Source organism: Bufo bufo, chromosome 4, assembly GCF_905171765.1.
Source record: "Bufo bufo chromosome 4, aBufBuf1.1, whole genome shotgun sequence".
Lineage (NCBI taxonomy): Eukaryota > Metazoa > Chordata > Amphibia > Anura > Bufonidae > Bufo > Bufo bufo.
Genome location: NC_053392.1, coordinates 582,587,328 through 582,609,180, shown reverse-complemented (window position 1 = coordinate 582,609,180; position 21,853 = coordinate 582,587,328). Strand labels below are relative to the sequence as shown.

At 45.9% G+C, this 21,853-nt stretch overlaps 1 protein-coding gene across 1 annotated transcript in view; it reads right to left on the bottom strand.

The window, feature by feature from the left end:
• PPP2R5A (protein phosphatase 2 regulatory subunit B'alpha) overlaps window positions 1–21,853 on the bottom strand; it is a 110,558-nt gene that overhangs the window by 42,717 nt on the left and 45,988 nt on the right. Inside the window, exon 2 of the mRNA XM_040430397.1 lies at window positions 9,244–9,440. Coding sequence (XP_040286331.1) covers window positions 9,244–9,440 — 197 coding nt within the window. The remainder of the gene's footprint in view (window positions 1–9,243; window positions 9,441–21,853) is intronic.

Below are 21,853 nucleotides of genomic sequence, written 5' to 3'. Positions count from 1 at the left end.
GCTGTCCATCAGTATTAACCACTCAGACAACCCCATTAAAGTCTGCGTGCAGATCTTATGTTCTGGCTCACCCCTGATTATCTCTAGGAGGAAAAACCAAAAGTACTGGACACTAGAGGTCCAAACTGTAGCTGTTTTTCCATGGAGGCAGTGGAAGCTTTGCCGTATTCCTGTCCCCAAACTCCACAGCCACCCCACACTGCTGTCTTGCAGAAAAATTGTGCAAATGTCTGAAATAAAGAAACAAGGTCCAAAAAACCTACTGGTATATGTAGCCCATTTGCTGATGGTATGCGGAATGCTTAAGAAAGGTGTGCAACAGATGACTGTGTTAAGTGGCATGCATAGGAAAGGTGCCCCATAATTTGCAGGTAGAGGTGTTGCAAATGGCTGGGCTTCAAGGTCATATTTTGGGTCCTTGCTTCGATCAAAGTGCGGCCTCCACCACCGTTTTGCCAAATTACATGAACGTATATGCAGCTTATACATGTACGGACTGATGGCAGGTCGGAGGGTCGGCATAAAATACAAACTGGTATTATAGAGCATTGAAGGTAGGAGGACACAAGCTCCAGTACCAACCACTAGCGTAAACGAGATCCCTTACACGGTTCTTGTGGAATTGGCGCAGATTTTCAAGGCTACGAAATTCTGCTGCAACTCATTGTATAAAATCTTGTGATGCAAAGAGTTCATCATTTCTATATCCAGCGCCAAAATTTCCAGATCTTTTCCCCCCGGGTCAGGGTGACATCACAGGAGATCTTACTTCTACACTAACTGAAGTTTTTTTTCCAGGAATAAAGTTGTTGGGGGCCGCCGTTCTAGCCGCCTCTCTATAAAATCAGTGGGGGATCTCGACCCAAACCAGTGTATGTTAATTGATTTGAACTGGATGACTGGTTCCAGTAACAACCAGCAGAGAGCTGAATATAGCTCTGTAATACAGGCCTGGGATTAGTAGAAGATACTCAGGTGGTTGTGTAAATGTTTAAAGGGGCATTCTGACCTTTAAACATGATACGTAAATGGTCTACATGCATTAGATTAATCACTTAAGACCCTATTACATGGAGCTAATATCGTCCAGATTCTCGTGCCTGCGAGCGAAAATGAATAAAAACCATGTGATGTAATAAGTAAGAATGATTTAAAGACAAGCGACAAATAGTTTTTCGTCCATCGTGATCTTTCAGCATGCTAAAAAAAATAATAATAATAACGCTCCTCGCTAATAGATCCGTTCGTATATTATGGAGCCGTCTAGCTAACGGTCTAATACAGGCCTTCTGACCAAGCATCTGTGCCCCATCTTTACATGTAATAGCAATGAACGATTTAAAAGCGAACGAGTAATGACCACAGGTATGAACTCTTATCTATGTGTAATAAGCGAAGTTTTTGTAGTTAACGAGTCGCTACATCTGCGACCATTTATCACGATCTGTAGGACATCTGCTGGTGCACCGCCTCTAGCAAACACTCCGCTGTTCCCAGCCCCATACGTAGTCATGGAGCTCTTACTTGTGTGACACGCCATTTTCTGAACACCTGGTTATCGCCTCTCTCCATGATGTACAGGAGATCACACGCCCATTGCTCCCTACTCCCCTTTTACTCTCTGAAGGGATGGTGTTTCACATGCTGGGCAGCAGATGCTGTAGCGTTAATTGTGTAGACAGCTCAAACTAGACAGGCTGTCCAGGCATGCCCTGAATTTATCACAGTTGCTCAGAATGAATGCTATTTGGTGCATAGCTAGAGACTTTCTTCTAACTTTATACCAGCTCTTTGGCTTACTTTGCGACATAATTCTATGAAAGCACTGAGGCAATTCGGTGTAAACTACTGCATTTTAGGCCACACGCCTTGGCGAGCAGGACGCAGTATATTTTGCTAAAACTAAAATTTTGGTGACGTCGACACCAACAACTAGGTGCTCTCACGTTACTAAAATTTGTCTAAATAAGTCTGAGATAAATCATGGGAACTGTAATCCCAACCAAAGCAAGCCCTGGCAGCATCAAAACAAAGGCGCAACACAGAGATGGTAAAGATCATAAAAGCACACATACGGCTGAGGTATAGTGGCATCATTTGGTGAGCTTTCAGGCAGATTTGGAACAAAAACGGCAAAGCTGATTGAGCCAACTCGTGTCACACCTATGACAATGCCACACACTGAAGATGAACATACTGAACTACCCATAGCCACGTTATGTTCCCAGGAAAGTGGATGGCAAGTGGTTAACCAGCTCCACATTAATGACCAATGGGATCAGAATAAATGCTCAGTAAAGACAAATGTAGATGACGTTTGGATGTTCTCACACTTTAATCCATGTATTGCAGGGGTGATAAAAAAAAACTGCAGATGTTGAGGTCCGCATCTGAGCCACAAAAAATGCAGATCGGATTTGGACTGAAAATACGGTTGCGTGCCTGAGGCCTTAAAGGGAATGTGCCATCAGAAAATGACCTATTGTTTAAATTAGGGATCGACCGCGCCACCAATGATGTTAACTCACTCATTCAAATTCAACAGGAGGCAGGAGCTGGCTGCAGAATCATATAGCCGCACCCGACCTCTATGAGCGGTAGATGCCATCCGCGGCAGTTAACCCCTGCCGCACCTGAAGGGTTAACTGCCGCGGATCGCAGCTACCGCTCATAGAGGTCGGGTGCGGCTATATGATTCTGCAGCCAGCACCCGCCTCCTGTATTTGAATTAATGGGCAAGTTATCTTCATTGGTGGCGCAGTGCGCCCCCCCTCCCCCCACATTAACCACCTCAGCCCCCAGTGCTTAAACACCCTTAAAGACCAGGCCACTTTTTACACTTCTGACCTACACTACTTTCACCGTTTATTGCTCGGTCATGCAACTTACCACCCAAATGAATTTTACCTCCTTTTCTTCTCACTAATAGAGCTTTCATTTGGTGGTATTTCATTGCTGCTGACATTTTTACTTTTTTTGTTATTAATCGAAATTTAACGATTTTTTTGCAAAAAAATGACATTTTTCACTTTCAGTAGTAAAATTTTGCAAAAAAAAACGACATCCATATAGAAATTTTGCTCTAAATTTATAGTTCTACATGTCTTTGATAAAAAAAAAATGTTTGGGTAAAAAAAAAATGGTTTGGGTAAAAGTTATAGCGTTTACAAACTATGGTACAAAAATGTGAACTTCCGCTTTTTGAAGCAGCTCTGACTTTCTGAGCACCTGTCATGTTTCCTGAGGTTCTACAATGCCCAGACAGTACAAACACCCCACAAATGACCCCATTTCTGAAAGTACACACCCTAAGGTATTCGCTGATGGGCATAGTGAGTTCATAGAACTTTTTATTTTTTGTCACAAGTTAGCGGAAAATTATGATTTTTTTTTTTTTTTTTTTTTTCTTACAAAGTCTCATATTCCACTAACTTGTGACAAAAAATAAAAAGTTTTATGAACTCACTATGCCCATCAGCGAATACCTTGGGGTCTCTTCTTTCCAAAATGGGGTCACTTGTGGGGTAGTTATACTGCCCTGGCATTCTAGGGGCCCAAATGTGTGGTAAGGAGTTTGAAATCAAATTCTGTAAAAAATGACCTGTGAAATCCGAAAGGTGCTCTTTGGAATATGGGCCCCTTTGCCCACCTAGGCTGCAAAAAAGTGTCACACATCTGGTATCTCCGTACTCAGGAGAAGGTGGGGAATGTGTTTTGGGGTGTCATTTTATATATACCCATGCTGGGTGAGAGAAATATCTTGGCAAAAGACAACTTTTCCCATTTTTTTATACAAAGTTGTCATTTGACCAAGATATTTATCTCACCCAGCATGGGTATATGTAAAAAGACACCCCAAAACACATTCCTCAACTTCTCCTGAGTACGGGGATACCAGATGTGTGACACTTTTTTGCAGCCTAGGTGGGCAAAGGGGCCCATATTCCAAAGAGCACCTTTCGGATTTCACTCCTCATTTTTTCCTGAATTTGATTTCAAACTCCTTACCACACATTTGGGCCCCTAGAATACCAGGGCAGTATAACTACCCCACAAGTGACCCCATTTTGGAAAGAAGACACCCCAAGGTATTCCGTGAGGGGCATGGCGAGTTCCTAGAATTTTTTATTTTTTGTCACAAGTTAGTGGAAAATGATGATTTTTTTTTAAATTTTTTTTTTCATACAAAGTCTCATATTCCACAAACTTGTGACAAAAAATAAAAACTTCCATGAACTCACTATGCCCATCAGCGAATACCTTGGGGTCTCTTCTTTCCAAAATGGGGTCACTTGTGGGGTAGTTATACTGCCCTGGCATTCTAGGGGCCCAAATGTGTGGTAAGTAGGTAAATGACCTGTGAAATCCGAAAGGTGCTCTTTGGAATGTGGGCCCCTTTGCCCACCTAGGCTGCAAAAAAGTGTCACACATCTGGTATCTCTGTATTCAGGAGAAGTTGAGGAATGTGTTTTGGGGTGTCTTTTTACATATACCCATGCTGGGTGAGATAAATATCTTGGTCAAATGCCAACTTTGTATAAAAAAATGGGAAAAGTTGTCTTTTGCCAAGATATTTCTCTCACCCAGCATGGGTATATGTAAAATGACACCCCAAAACACATTCCCCAACTTCTCCCGATTACGGAGATACCAGATGTGTGACACTTTTTTGCAGCCTAGGTGGGCAAAGGGGCCCATATTCAAAAGAGCACCTTTCGGATTTCACAGGTCATTTTTTACAGAATTTGATTTCAAACTCCTTACCACACATTTGGGCCCCTAGAATGCCAGGGCAGTATAACTACCCCACAAGTGACCCCATTTTGGAAAGAAGAGACCCCAAGGTATTCGCTGATGGGCATAGTGAGTTCATGGAACTTTTTATTTTTTGTCACAAGTTAGTGGAATATGAGACTTTGTATGAAAAAAAAAATTTAAAAAAAAATAAGCATTTTCCACTAACTTGTGACAAAAAATAAAAAATTCTAGGAACTCGCCATGCCCCTCACGGAATACCTTGGGGTGTCTTCTTTCCAAAATGGGGTCACTTGTGGGGTAGTTATACTGCCCTGGCATTTTCCAGGGGCCCTAATGTGTGGTAAGTAGGTAAATGACCTGTGAAATCCTAAAGGTGCTCTTTGGAATATGGGCCCCTTTGCCCACCTAGGCTGCAAAAAAGTGTCACACATGTGGTATCGCCGTATTCAGGAGAAGTTGGGGAATGTGTTTTGGGGTGTCATTTTACATATACCCATGCTGGGTGAGAGAAATATCTTGGCAAAAGACAACTTTTCCCATTTTTTTATACAAAGTTGGCATTTGACCAAGATATTTCTCTCACCCAGCATGGGTATATGTAAAATGACACCCCAAAACACATTCCCCAACTTCTCCTGAGTACGGCGATACCAGATGTGTGACACTTTTTTGCAGCCTAGATGCGCAAAGGTGCCCAAATTCCTTTTAGGAGGGCATTTTTAGACATTTGGATACCAGACTTCTTCTCACGCTTTGGGGCCCCTAGAATGCCAGAGCAGTATAAATACCCCACATGTGACCCCATTTTGGAAAGAAGACACCCCAAGGTATTCAATGAGGGGCATGGCGAGTTCATAGAATTTTTTTTTTTTTGGCACAAGTTAGCGGAAATTGATATTTTTAATTTTTTTCTCACAAAGTCTCCCGTTCCGCTAACTTGGGACAAAAAATTCAATCTTTCATGGACTCAATATGCCCCTCACGGAATACCTGGGGGTGTCTTCTTTCCGAAATGGGGTCACATGTGGGGTATTTATACTGCCCTGGCATTCTAGGGGCCCTAAAGCGTGAGAAGAAGTCTGGAATATAAATGTCTAAAAAATTTTACGCATTTGGATTCCGTGAGGGGTATGGTGAGTTCATGTGAGATTTTATTTTTTGACACAAGTTAGTGGAATATGAGACTTTAAGAAAAAAAAAAAAAAATTCTGCTAACTTGGGCCAAAAAAATATCTGAATGGAGCCTTACAGGGGGGTGATCAATGACAGGGGGGTGATCAATGACAGGGGGGTGATCAATGACAGGGGGGTGATCAATGACAGGGGGGTTGATCAATGACAGGGGGGTGATCAATGACAGGGGGGTGATCAGGGAGTCTATATGGGGTGATAACCACAGTCATTGATCACGCCCCTGTAAGGCTTCATTCAGACGTCCGGATGCGTTTTGCGGATCCGATCCATCTATCAGTGCATCCGTAAAAATCATGCGGACATCTGAATGGAGCTTTACAGGGGGGTAATCAATGACAGGGGGGTGATCAGGGAGTCTATATGGGGTGATCACCACAGTCATTGATCATGCCCCTGTAAGGCTTCATTCAGACGTCCGGATGCGTTTTGCGGATCGGATCCATCTATCAGTGCATCCGTAAAAATCATGCGGACATCTGAATGGAGCTTTACAGGGGGGTGATCAGGGAGTCTATATGGGGTGATCACCACAGTCATTGATCATGCCCCTGTAAGGCTTCATTCAGACGTCCGGATGCGTTTTGAGGATCGGATCCATCTATCAGTGCATCCGTAAAAATCATGCGGACATCTGAATGGAGCTTTACAGGGGGGTGATCAGGGAGTCTATATGGGGTGATCACCACAGTCATTGATCATGCCCCTGTAAGGCTTCATTCAGACGTCCGGATGCGTTTTGCGGATCGGATCCATCTATCAGTGCATCCGTAAAAATCATGCGGACATCTGAATGGAGCTTTACAGGGGGGTGATCAGGGAGTCTATATGGGGTGATCACCACAGTCATTGATCATGCCCCTGTAAGGCTTCATTCAGACGTCCGGATGCGTTTTGAGGATCGGATCCATCTATCAGTGCATCCGTAAAAATCATGCGGACGTCTGAATGGAGCTTTACAGGGGGTTGATCAATGACAGGGGTGTAATCAATGACAGGGGGGGTGATCAGGGAGTCTATATGGGATGATAACCACAGTCATTGATCACGCCCCTGTAAGGCTTCATTCAGACGTCCGGATGCGTTTTGCGGATCTGATCCATCTATCAGTGGATCCGTAAAAATCATGCGGACATCTGAATGGAGCTTTACAGGGGGGTAATCAATGACAGGGGGGTGATCAATGACAGGGGGGTGATCAGGGAGTCTATATGGGGTGATCAGGGGTGATCAGGGGCTAATAAGGGGTTAATAAGTGACGGGGGGGGGGGTGTAGTGTAGTGTAGTGGTGCTTGGTGGGACTTTACTGAGCTACCTGTGTCCTCTGGTGGTCGATCCAAACAAATGGGACCACCAGAGGACCAGGTAGCAGGTATATTAGACGCTGTTATCAAAACAGCGTCTAATATACCTGTTAGGGGTTAAAAAAAACACATCTCCAGCCTGCCAGCGAACGATCGCCGCTGGCAGGCTGGAGATCAACTCTCTTACCTTCCGTTCCTGTGAGCGCGCGCGCCTGTGTGCGCGCGTTCACAGGAAATCTCGCCCATCGCGAGATGACGCATATATGCGTGACTCTGCGCAGGGCTGCCACCTCCGGAACGCGATCCTGCGTTAGGCGGTCCGGAGGTGGTTAAAAACCTTGGTGGTGCAGAGCGCCCCCCCCATCCAAGCCTCCCAGTATTAATCATTGGTGGCAGTGGCCACAGGGTCCTCTCATTGGTGGCAGTGGCAGTTTCTGATCGGAGCCCCAGCAGTGTAAGCCTGGGGCTCCGATCGGTTACCATGGCAGCCAGGACGCTACTGAAGCCGTCCATGGTAATCTCCCTGATGCTGTGTGTACTATGCACAGGGCAGCAGGGAGAGTGTGAAGTCCTATTCACCCTAATAGAAATCTATCCGGCTATCATGGTGAATAGGACAAGGGTACTAGCCCCTAAGGGGGCTAAAAGTTAGTATAAAGAAAATAATAATAATAATAATAATAAAACACCAAAATATTAAGTATAAATGAAAAAGAAAGATTTACCAAAAAAAAAAAAAAAAAGCTAAAAGTTAACAATAAACATGTTCATTTTCAGCAGATTTGTGTAGGAATGAGATATATATATATATATATATATATATATATATATATATATATTTTTTTTTTTTTATTTTTTTTTTCAAAGATGAAAATGCACAGAATATCAGTATAAATTTTCGGCTATCAGCCTGAAAGTTCATAGATTATCGTTATCAGCTCTAAAAAAAAAATATATCTATATCAATATTGGTTGATCCCTAGTTTCAATTACGTTTTTTACGTTTAACATATTTTTAAAGAATTTTAGATTAATGTCATTTTTAAATTTTCCATGTTAATATCTACATTTACACAAAAACCATAAAATCCTGCAGTTTTCACGCTTCTCACTAAGCCTAATAATTGGTGCCAATTCTTGGTCTGTACAGATCACTTTACTGCAGTTATCTGCTTATCTGTCATTCTAATCCTGCCTGTAATGATATCACCTCTGTGTATGGATAAGAGGTTGTCACAGGCGATTGTCACAGATCTATTCTTTCCTTGTATGATGACCTCTGCACAGGTCACAGAGCATGTCTAGAAGACTCTGCAATAGAAGTTACTGAGGTCCCCTCCATTATGTCTATGGCCCATGGGGCTACCGCAAACCAAATTTCGTAATGCTTTGTAAATGCTATTAAGAACAGCTCAGGCAAGATGGCTGCCCTCATAATAATGTTCAGGAAATTAAATTAAATTAAATAAATAAAAAATTGAAAAAATTGAAAAAAAGCTGATCTGTTACTATCTGGCAGATAAAGTTTTTGGTGACACATTTCCTTTAAGGCTTTGTAAATGCTGTTAAGAACAGCACAGGCAAGACGGCCGCCCCCCATTAATGGTGTTCAGGAAACAGAAGAAATAAATCTATAAATCACAAAATAAAATCAGATTAAAGTAAAAAGGATGTGTGTTTCCATTTGGTTTTAACTGGCAGATAACATTTTGGTTTTTCTTGTTCCCATGACACCTATTGAACCTGATTTTATAAGAAACTAAGGAGGCCGCCCCTTGAAGAATCAGTCCTGCCTCATCTACACATCGACCTGTACAAGGTACTGCCTGTTCTTATTTACAGTGCCACTCCTGTCCACTGGTAGAGTCTGGTATTGCAACTCAGCCCCATTTGACCCCCACCGGACACAGTGCAGAAAGACTTCCTCTAGTCCTAGACAATCCCTTTAATATAGAGGTTTGCAGGGTAGATTTCGCTCGGCAGGACTTACCATTCGTATGATATCGGGGTACCCAGACTCTATGATCACTCCACGATTTGTGGACACGTACTCCACCAGCTCATTCAGCGTGGCTCTCTTGATTTCTTTGCTCTTTAGGTCGGATATAGAGTCCATAAAATCAAACAGTACACAGCACTGCTGTAGCTTCTGACAGAAGAGATCCTGCTGGTCCCCGGACGTGGCATCTATAGGGGAACACAATGACATGTGTAAGTACAGAAGGCAGGACCAGTTACACCTATGCTCATAAAGCGCAGCCGGGACTGTGTAAACAATGCTAAACGGGCCATTCTTACTGGTCGCCGAGACCGCGCTTCCTGCATCCGACACAGCAAAAGCGTACATTACATTATTGATGGCTTCAGACAACGAAAAGGCTTTTTCACAAACAATACAGTTACTAGAGAGAAAATAAAAGACATCTCACCTCCTCCCCCTCCCTGAACAATCACAGAGCACGCCCACAACACTCTCCCATAGAAGTCCATGTGGGTGGAAGTCATCTCTCAGACAAGATGGCCGCCCCCCACGATCAGGTAGAGAAGCTAGCCACAGAGCATGCCCACAACACTCTCCCATAGAAGTCTAGGAACATTTCCATGTGGGTGGAAGTCATCTCTCAGACAAGATGGCCGCTCCCCACGATCAGGTAGAGAAGCTAGCCACAGAGCATGCCCACAACACTCTCCGACAAAAGTCTATGAAAAGGTTTACAAGTTCTTATGGCCTATATGGGTGTAAGTGATCTCTCTAAATCAGGGATCAGCAACCTCCGGCACTCCCAGAATCCTCCCTTCACTTCTACGGGAGTAACAAGAACAGCCAACTAAGGGTGCAGGTTGGGAGTTGTAGTTCCACAGAAGCTGGAGTGCCAAAAAGGTTGCCAATCCCTGCTCTCAATGCTATTCACAAAATCTCAGGCAAAATGGCCGCCCCCATGATCCAGTAGAGCAGGCACGCTCAACCTGCGGCCCTCCAGCTGTTGCAAAACTACAACTCCCAGCATGCCCAAACAGCCTACAGCTATCAGCCTACAGCAGGGCATTGTGGGAGTTGTAGTTTTACAACAGCTGGAGGGCCGCAGGTTGTGCATGCCTGCTCTAGAGAGTCTAGCCACAGAGCATGCCCACAACACTCTCCAATAGAAATAGAGAGGATAGATTCCCTTTTAAAAACTTTGGGCAAGGTTTCCACCCCTTGACCCGATGTACACTATACGTTTTGCCCACCGAGTCACATCATGGCAGTATGTCATTCATTTCATGCAGAGGTTGGCGGTTACATGAAGGATTTGGCCCATGACGTAAATACAAAAATAATCTAAAACACAAATAAAAAAAACTTCAATGCAATACAAAGAATTTCAGGATATCTACTGTACATTTCACCAGCGGCCCTCTAAGGCCCTGGTCACAGCTACGTCCGGGATCCAGTAGCCTGATCCGGCTGAATATCCGGTGGTAAATAGTCGTATGCGGCAATGCCAGATCTGGCGAGCTCCGGGAGCCTGATCAGTAACGCAACTGTGAACAGGGTCTAAGTAGGCAGAGCCGCTCTGGACTGGAGCTCGGTGGGTTGTGCAGCTGCCTTTGGCCCAGTTGTCAATTGTCCTCATAAGGTCCAAAGTGAACAGCGCCTTTTAGAGGACTTTCTCTGTGTTTTACTGACTTCATGTCGGTCACTAGGACACAGATATTGTATATAACTTCCCTCTTTATAGCAGCTGTAAAACTGAATGAGCTGAGTCACAGGGCTCGTCTTCTCCACTGCTGTCAGCTTTAGAACTTGTTCACACAACTGTGCCGTGTTTTGCGGATCCGCAAAACACGGGTGCCGCCCGTGTGCCTTCCGCAATTTGCGGAACGGAACAGGAGGCCCGTTATAGAAATGCCTATTCTTCTCCGCAAAACGGACAAGAATAGGACAGGACTCGTAGTAATTTTTGCCGGGCCACAGAACGGACAGCACATGGAGTGAATGGGTCCGCGCCCGAGCGGACCAAAACCACGGTCGTGTGAACAAGCCTAGTCTGTGGGGGAGCCCAGAAGCAATTACTCTGTAGCACCACCACAGGGGAAATGAAGCATTACATGGCGCTCTGCATTTGCTGTAGGGGCAAACATGTCTTGCTTCACTCAGGAGAAATAAGTGTTTTTAAGAACATGCAAATTAGCGCTTATAAGTGCACTGAGGGCGGGCCCTAGCCACTCCGTGCATCTTCGCTATTCTGCTCCGTTTCCCTGGACAGATGTCCTTTAGGCCTCATGCACACGACCGGTGTGTGTTTTGCAGTCCCCAAATTGCGGATCCGCAAAATCAAAAACACGGATGGCATCAGTGTGCGTTCCGCAACTTGCGGAACGGCACGGAGAGCCGTTGATATAACTGCCTATTCTTGTCCGCAAAACAGACAAGAATAGGACAGGTTATATTTTTTTTGCGGACCACGGAACGAGGCAACGGATGCGGACAGCACACAGAGTGCTGTCCGCATCTTTTGCAGCGCCATTGAAGTGAATGGGTCCGCATCAAAGCAGCAAAAACTGCAGCTCGGGTGCGGACCGAAACAACGGTCGTGTGCATGAGGCCTTAAAGGGGTTATCCAAGACTATAAAAAAGCTCCCCCATATGCTGGGGCCCTCACATTGAATAGACTTACCCCACACCCCACTCCCCACACTGCACTGCGTGGATGAAAACATCTGGTGTCCTGGGTAGGAGGTGTGGGGAGGTGGGGCAGCAGTCGTTGGGGACAGCCAATGGCAGGCTCCTCTGCATCCCTGCCTACCATTGGCTGCTCCCCTCCCCCACCAGATAGCAGATGTTTTCATCCGCGCATGGGAAGAAGCAGCAGTGGCGGTGCGGGGACCAGGAGCGGCGCGGGAGCATGGTAAGTATATTACTTGTGAGGGGCCCGGCATATGGAGGAGCATGTTATAGTCTCGGATAACCCCTTTAAAAGGAACACTTAGGGGGAGATTTATCAAACTGGTGTAAAGTAGAACTGGCTTAGTTGCCCATAACAACCAATCAGATTCCACCTTTCATTTTTTATTTCATTTTCCAATGGAACTGAGATAAATCTGATTGGTTGCTATGGGCTACGTACTAAGCCAGTTCTACTTCACACCCGTTTAAATCTCCCCCTTAAGGTCCATTCACACGTCCGCAATTTCGTTCCGCATTTTGCGGAACGGAATTGCGGACCCATTCATTTCTATGGGACCTGGAATTGCGGATCCGCACTTCCGGGTCCGCAATTCCGATCCCGAAAAATATAGAACATGTCCTATTCTTGTCCGCATTTGCGGACAAGAAAAGGCATTTTCTATTAAGTGCCGGCGATGTGTGGACCGCAAAATGCGGAACGCACATCGCCGATGTCAGTGTTTTGCGGATCCACACACGGACGTGTGAATGTAGCCTTAGGGTATATTGGATGCACTGGGTTTATAACTGGAGAGGGTCTGTGCACGACACAAAAATACTCTGTTTTACCACAACCTACCATTGAATCTTGCCCTGCATGCCCTTCTATCACAGCCCCTGCCATGACACGGGCGACCCTGTCCTAGAGCATGAACCCAGCGCACCCTGTTAAATACCTTAAAAAGGGTTTTCTAAGATTTTACTATTGATGAACTGTCCTCAGGATAGGACATCAGTATCTGATCAGTGGGGGTCCGACACCCGGCACCCCCGCCAATCAGCTGTTTGAGAAGGCACCTACGCTCCTGTGAGCGCCGCGGCCTTCTCTCAGCTCACAAAGCTCAGCGCTGTACATAGTATAGTAGTTGTGCTTGGTATCACTTGAATGGAGGCTGAGCTGCGCCTGGGCCACGTGACTGATAAAGGTGACGTCACTGGCCTAGGGAAAGCTGAGACAAGGCTGCAGCGTTCACAGGAGCACTGCTGCCTTCTATAGCAGCAGATGGGTGGGGGTCCTGGGTGTTGGACCCCCACCGATCATCAGTGGTAAAATCTCGGATCAGTCATGGATCTGCAAAAACGCTTCCATTACAACAATACAACCGCAGACATCAGTCATGAACTCCATTGAAAGTCAATGGGGGGCGGATCCGTTTTCTATTGTGCCAGATTGTGTCAAAGAAAACGGATCCGTCCCCATTAACTTACATTGTGTGCCAGGACGGATCCGTTTGGCTCTGCTTCGTCAGGGGGACAGCAAAACGCTGCAGGCACAGTTCTGGTGTCTGCCTCCAGAGTGGAATGGTGACTGAACGGAGCCAAACTGATGCATTCTGAGCGGATCCTTTTCCAATTAGAATGCAAACTGATCCGTTTTGGACCGCTTGTAAGAGCCCTGAGCAGATCTCACAAACGGAAAGCCAAAACGCTCATGTGAAAGTAGCCTAACCCGCGATCATTTATACAGACACATAAATTGTCGTTTGCCAGCAGCAGATCGCTCTGTGTAAATACCCTCTGCTGCCTGCCGGCAAACAACAAGTCAGTATGAGGATGAACGATGGCAAAAGCAATCACTACTCCCTATACTGTGGAGAAGATCACCTGCTGTATGGACCCGTCTAAAGGGACCTTAGTGTGTTAAATGAAAAGGGGATCCATGAACATTGAATTAGCAAGTGACGAAGATAAAAGGAAATACTGTGCCATCGCCAGGTTGACAGGAGAGCTGCTCACTATCACCCTATGCCTGAAGGTGAGCAGCACAAGGTCAGAATCAATGGCTCCAACGCCAGCCTAGTGACTGCTACTGACAACTGCAATGGAAACTGCTGGATGCCGCTCCGAGCCAAATTCGAGGAGATCTCTGCCGGCTCGGTCTGCAGCCGCTCTCCGACTTCTGAAGGTAAACTATGTGCTACTTGATAAAATACATACACAACAGCCAGAGTTAGAGGGGATGTGGCATATTACTAGGATATGTCACTTATCTCTAGAACAAGGGCCCCCAAAGTGTGTACAAGCCCGACCACCCTCCGTTTACTTCTATGGGAGTTCCAAAAACCAGTTAAGCCCTGGCTCGTCTATTTCCAGCAGTCCCTCTTCATTGCGCCAGTGCTGGGGTGCGCTCTTCATTTACTTCTTTGCACTTTCGAAAATAGCCGAGCGCACACACACTCAGCTATTTGGGGGCCCTGTTCTAGAGACAGGTGCAGGTCCCAGAGATGGGACCCACACCTATCTGACATTGGCTATGCCCAATATACTAGGCTACCAATCACTAAGACGGGGGCCCCGCATCCTTCATATGCATGCCCGGGGTGCAGGAGATTGACTGGATCGGAGGTTAAGCATGCACCCTAAACTGAGCGGCACCATGCATGCTCAATGGTCGCTCCATACAAAACTTCCTTCTCTCTGCACAACTGGAAAGAGGAGAACAGCAGCTCCGGACCCACATGCCAGTAATCACTAGGGAGGTCCCAGCATCGGGACGCCCAGCAACCGGACATTTATCATCTATCTGGTGTGCATTAAACATGAGAAGACCCCCCTATAAAACTACTGCGAGGGTCTCTAAACACCATGCAGTCAAATCATGGTTTTTGCTGCCATTTTCACCAGCATGGTGGCTCAGTGGTTAGCACTGGTGTCTTGGGGTGCTGGGTTTGAATCTGACCAAGGACAACATCTGCATGGAGTTCTCCCCGTGTTAGTGGGGGTTTCCTCCGGTTTCCCCCACACTCCAAAGTAGGGTTGTTTTGGGTATCGAACTTTCGATACCCAATCGATACTTTTATGCCAGTATCGATTCGGTATCAGGATGTTCATTTTTTCGATACTAACTAAACCCTCCTCTTATGGCACTCGGGCGCAGACAGTTGGGAAGGAGGGAGTCCTCCCTCCTATGATGCAGCCGCGCTGAGCCCAATGAAGTGAGCGGGCTCTGAAGCTGCCTGCACCACTGCCACCAATGAATGTGCCGCTATTAAAGCAGGAGGCGGGACGGGGGAGGAAATACACTGCTGCGCCGTCTGACCAAGTGAGCTCGGCGAACGGCAGCAGTCAAGCAGCCAGCATAGCAGGTGCCTGGCCACTGTGGCACCAATGATAATTAACCTTTAATACAAATACAGGAGGAGGGTGCCGGCGATACCCGCCTCCTGTATCTGTATTAAAGGTTAATTATCATTGGTGGCGCAGTTGGGCCCCCCCCCGCCCAGCACCCCAGCCCCCCAGCACCCCCCCCCCCCAGTGGCCACAGGGTCCCCTCTTAATTGGTGGTGCAGTGGCAGCTTGTGATCGGAGCCCCAGCAGTGTAATCCTGGGGCTCCAATCGGTTACCATGGCAGCCAGGACGCTACTGAAGCCCTGGTTGCCATGGTAAGCTCCCTGCTGCTGTGTGCACAAAGCACAGAGCAGCAGGGAGAGTGTGAAGTCCTATTCACCCTGATAGAGCTCTATTAGGGTGAATAGGACAAGGGATCAAAAGATCCCAGGTTCTATCTAGCCCCTAAGGGGGAAAATAGTTATTAAATATAAAAAAATAAAAATTAAGTATAAGTCGTCCCCTTTCCCAATTTTACATATAAAATATATATAAACAATAAATTAACATATTACATATTGCCACGTCTAAAAAGTCCAAACTATTAAAATATAAAAAAAAATCCTATGCGGTAAACGCCATAAAAGAAAAGAAATTATAATAAAAACCGCACAATTCCCAAATTTCTTTTTTGTCACCTTGCCCCCCAAAAAATAGGGATAGGACTGTTCAATTATGGGCCGGACGTTCCATAAAATGCAGAATGCACGCAGCTTTTTTGGCGTTTTGTATTTTTCGCATGGTATCGAGTATCGCAATACTTTATGGTATCGAAACCGAATCAAAATTTTGGTATCGAAACAACCCTACTCCAAAGACATACTGATAGGGAACTTAGATGTCTGTAAAGCGCCATGAAACATGTCAGCGTTATATAAATGTATACAATAAATACATTTGCAGTAATAACCTGATCTTACAGCACTGTGTGAATAGTTCCTTTATACCTGTATTTAGGTCACTATTTTGCAATAGTAATTGAAAGCCAAAACCAGGAACAGATCTTCTGTTCTATCTTCTTCTATTGTAATTCCTCTGTTTAGGTTCCACTTCTGGACTTGGCTAATGAATATGGATGCAAAATACTGACCAGAATGAGGCCTAAGAGCGCATTTACACATGCATATCCGCAGTGTTTACTCCATGTGGGAGCATATCCTTAGGGCTCATTCACCTCCTTAATGCAGTCAAATAATAATTGCTGTTGGCAGCGCATCTCCCCAGGTAAGCGGAGGATGTGCTGCAGACATAATGTACCATGTATGCGAGGAGCCGGGGAACCAGCAAACACACCGATGACTGTAATGAGAGACGATCGACATATCATCAACCTGTTTGTTATGGGCAGAAAATCTGGACCCTAAGGCCTAGTTCACACGATCGTTTTTTTTTTTTTTTTTTGCGAGTGTACGGGACGTTTTTTTTGTGTTCCGTATACTGTCCGTATACGGAACCATTAATTTCAATGGTTCCACTTTAAAAACGGAATGTGTTCCGTAAGCATTCCTTTTTTCCGTATTTCCGTTTTTCCATTCCGTTGAAAGATAGAACATGTCCTATTATTGCCCGCAAATCACGTTCCGTGGCTCCATTCAAGTCAATGGGTCCGCAAAAAAAAAACGCAACACATACGGAAATGCATCCGTATGTCTTCCGTATCCGTTCCGTTTTTGCGGAACAATCTATTGAAAATGTTATGCCCAGCCCAATTTCTTTCTATGTAATTACTGTATACTGTATATGCCATACGGAAACACAACTGAAACAAAAAAATGGAACAATGGATCAGTGAAAAACGGACTGCAAAAAACTATAAAAGCCATACGTTCGTGTGAACTAGGCCTAAGGCTATGTTCACGTGGTGTCTTTTGGCGTGGAATGCGCGCTGGTATTCTGCTGGCGCCACGTCTTTTTTTGCTAGTGTCTGCCTGGCCTTCATTTCAGTGGGAGGCAGCGCTGAGGATCACGGAGCGGAAGCCTAAAGCCATGACTGTACCGGGATGGGACACGTCTGTTCTCAGCGGGGCCACGGCTTTAATCCACCGCTCAGTGATCTTCAGCGCTGCCTCCCACTGAAATCTATGGGAGGTGGAAAGGATGCGGCCGCCAGCAGGTTTTCAGCGTGCCCCAAAATTAGCCTTTAAACCCCGCCATGTTAATGGCGCTGTAGGGTGCTGCCACATGGTCAGGCTTTTTGATGCAGTTTTTGAAGCCAAAATCAGGAGTTGATCATAAAGGAAAAAAATTATTCTACAGGACCGATCCGACTCCTGGTTTTAGCTTCAAAAACGGCATCAAACCGCGTGGCTGTACCTTCAGGGTGAAGAAGGTTTTCAATTTTGCAAAATACAAAAGATGAAGTGAAACTTTTTTTAGTAAAATCAGTGCATGTAAAAATAGAACAAGTCTGCAGATTTCTCACCCCTGGGTGCAAAAATAAATAAATAAATAAATAAAATTCCAATGTCCTCATCGGACATCCTCATCATACAAATGTCATCATCTGACAAAATATAGCAAATACAATGTTAGAACTCAACCCGAAAACACAGATGTCGAAGGTATTTTTACCAACCTTAGCCCCCTATTTCTTTGGGGCCGTTAAACATGCGGACAGCAAGCCGCGTGCTGTCTGGATCCGTATGTCCGTTCCGCAGTCCTGCGAAAAAGACAGAACATGTCCTAGTCTTGTCTGTTTTGCGGACAAGAATAGGCATTGCTACAACGGGTCCACACAAAAAAAAAAAAAATAAACACGGATGCAACACGGACATCATCCGTATTTTTGGCGGAGTGCAAAATACATAGTGGCACAGCAGTGACGAGCGCCGTCCGCTACAATGTTGACAGTGCGGTGTAGTACTGGTGCCGACCCAACATCAAACAGCTGATCGGTGGGGGCGCAGGGTGTCTGATCTCCGCCGATGATAAGGCTGGACAACCCCTTTAAATTCCAGATCAGGCAAGTCCCCATAGCCACAGACAGGAGCAGAACGTACAATACAATCATATAGGACAGAAAAAGAAAACGGAAAAATGAAGACAGGAAAGTAAGAGGACAAAGAAGATGAAGACAGCCAAGAGCCACCCGATACCTCCCAGGTAGGTCATTCAAGGGGATTACCGAGCTTCCTCGTCTCTAAGAATGTCTGAACGTACTGTAACCCGTCACGTCGCATCTGACCAACAGGTTGTTTTTTTGCCTTTTTTCCCTGAACATGTCAATACTAATAATGGGACAAATGTATTACTGCGCTTGTGCCAAAACATTGTAGTAAAATGCAGCAAATTCTGGTACATTTATGGCGCATCAACTTTTACATCTAATAATGAAGCAAACGCTTAAAAAAATGAATCATCCATTGCGGATGGCTCACCGGTGTCTGTTCTTATGATTGTTTTGCAGGTTCGCAGAACGGATATATGGATGCAGGGCGAACATGGGGTGCTGTCTGCACCTTATATAGCTCCACTGAAATTAATGGGTCCGCATGCGGACTGAAAATACGGTCACGTGAATGCACTGTAAGGTAGACTTGCAACAGATTCATCACCCAGTGCGAGTCGCCACGACTAATTTGGTGCATCTTAGGATGTGTTCACGTCATGATTGTGATGTTCGTTTAGCGTACATGCCAGGAAAGTTCCCGTCGTACGCTCTAAACGTGTCCATAGGGTAACATTAGGAGACTGGCTGGTACAAGTCATCATACTGCAGAGGAGACCAGTATGGAACAGTGTAGGTGCACACACGTACGTGTATATAATGTGGTATACGTTAATTTTTCTACAATGGGAATATAGACGACGTATTCAATTGTATGACAAATGTAACGCAAAAACAGGATGTGAACATAACCTTAGGCCCCGTTCACACAGCGCATTCACTGCACAGTCTGTGGCAGAAACCCTGTGACTGGGCCTTGTTATCCCATCTCGGACATTGGAGGCATATCGCTCCCTACACCTATCCTTAGGACGGAGCTCACAAATTGACACTGCGCATGCGCAGCTGCCCTCCACTTATTTCTATGGGAGTGCCAAAAATAGCCAAACGGTGCACTCGGCTATTTTCAGACGTCCCACTGAAGTGAATGGGAAGGACATCACGCAAGCGCGGCCACAGCTTCTTTCACGACTATGGGGCTTCCAGAAATAGCCGAACCAGCGCTCAGCTATTTTCCCATAGAAATGAATGGGGACGGCTGCGCATGCGCAGTGCGCCCTCCTTCACTTTGCGGGCTCCGTTCTAAGGATGGGTGCGGATCTAAAAGGTAGGACCCAAACTTGCGTGAGGACATATCCCCCAATGTCCAAGAGGCCCCTTTACGCCGATCAACAGAGCAGATGACAATCGCCTGCTCGTCAGTGAAGGAGACCACTGGATTTCATGCAGCGATCTCCTCCACAGTATCGGGTGGAGTGATCGCTAAAGCCATCCCTCGTCCCTATACAAAATCATTGTTTGCCAGTGGTAGATCGTGCCATTTTAACAGCCCCAGCGGCACATTTACACAGGCAGATTATCGCTAAAGAGTGGACGTTAGGGGGGCCTTCCCCTCCCCAGTAATGGAAGTCCTTCAAATCTACCATCCTCAGGATAAGCCATCAATATCAGATTTTCGGGGGGCCGTTCAACAGGTGTTCGGGAGTAGCTTCTTCCATTATGTATTGGTCGGCACTGGAAGCGATGCTGCAGTAACCAGCCCTGTCCACGAGACACGGACGGGCGGACCCCTGCCGATCAGATATACAAGTAGTGGACAACCCCTTTAAGCATTTTGCTGGTGTACAGAGAAATGCAGAGCGATACCATCTGGAGATTCTAGACACGTCTTCTCCCAGCAATCCTCCTCATCCTCGATATCTTATGACAGCGTCCCCAAGTTGGAATCAATGAATTGCTTTTTCCGCATGTCACCAAGAGGCGATGTCCTGCAAGTTGCTAGGAAACAAACACCGAAAATAATCCGGGAGTCTCCAGAGATAGAAGATGATAATATCACATTACACATGTAATAAGAGGAGCCCAGAAACGCTAGAATACGTCTGTGCCATTTATTTTTAAACAGCAAGCCTCTGACCAGGAATGAATAATTGGGTGCCACGCGGGGGGGGGGGGGGGGGGGGGGGAGCGAGCTGATGAAATGGCGTGCAGCTATTTATTGAGCCTGGCATGGAGCGAGAGATAAATACACACAGGTTTCCGAGAGGAAGAGTAGTGGGCGTCGGATGCCGCCAGCCTGGATTCACCGAATATTGCTCCTTCATTTACTTGGATTATCTCTTGGTGTAGAAAACAAGATGACGATGTTGGGGGGGGAACCTTGGTCGCTGCAGCGGAGGTTGAAAGCGTTGTTTGTATAGTCCCAACATAGTCCGTAGCGCTGTACCGAGATCAGTCATGGCTCATGTGGGGGCCTGGAGTTCATCATTTCACAGGATATGCCAGGTGGAGTATGACTGCAGAATCGGACTACAGGTCTTAGTGCTATTTCCAGCAATCCTATAGAAGTGAATGGAGCGGTGACCGCGCGCATGCGCAGCGTGCTCTCAATTAATTTCTATGGGACTTCCGAAAAAAAAAAACGAGTGCACTCGCTCAGCTATTTCTGGAACTCCCATAGAAGTAAATAGAGCACATGTGCGGTGCCCTTTCGTTCACTTTGGGAGGCCCCGTTCTAGAGATTGGTGAGGGTCCCATCTATGCAAGTGAGCCTCTAGGAGCAACGAGGGCGTTGACATTACACCTAGAGGCTCAGCTCTCTCTGCACTTTGATTGACAATGTAAACTTCATCACACCTGGTCCTGTCAATCAAAGTGCAGAGGATGCAGCAGTTGCAGAGAGCGGAGCCTCTAGGTGCAATGTCAACACCCCCGTTGCTCCTAGAGGCTCATTTCAACAGATGTAAACTTATCAGAATGACCCTGTAAAGCTGGACAACCAATACAACAACTGTGATTGATTCTAAAAATTCTCCACATGCCATTCGCCACCATCTTGTGATTGGGTAGCCCCGAGACCAGCATTTCTCAGACACTACTGCTTCTTATATTAGAAGGGCAACAGGACCTTTAATAGAAGGCACTGGATGTACCAATTCACAGACAATGTGCATGTACCTATTGATTTCCAGTGTTATCACAACAGCGCGTTATGTACAGTCATCACAAGGTACTAACTGCAAGAACATGACCCTGATCTACGCCGCACAGCACAAGTCTCAGCACAAATATCTCAAGCTTGGGCCGGCCAAACACTTAGGCTGAGCATGCATGTGTTCTCAGCAGAAACCCAACATGTCTGATCCTCATCTCCCACAATAATTGTCGTCGGGGGCGAGTCAGGAAGCGGCCACGCACATTAGATGGTTGGCTGATCCCGATAAAATTGCTGGGTGCAGCCAAAAAACATCTAATGTGTATGGCCGGTCTTATCCCTGGACTGAGCCAAAGACACCCAAAAAATTATCCATAGGAGATCACAACCTTAAAGGGGTTCTCCCATGACTAATGAAAATCAGACAGACAGACAGACAGACAGACAGACAATCTAGTAG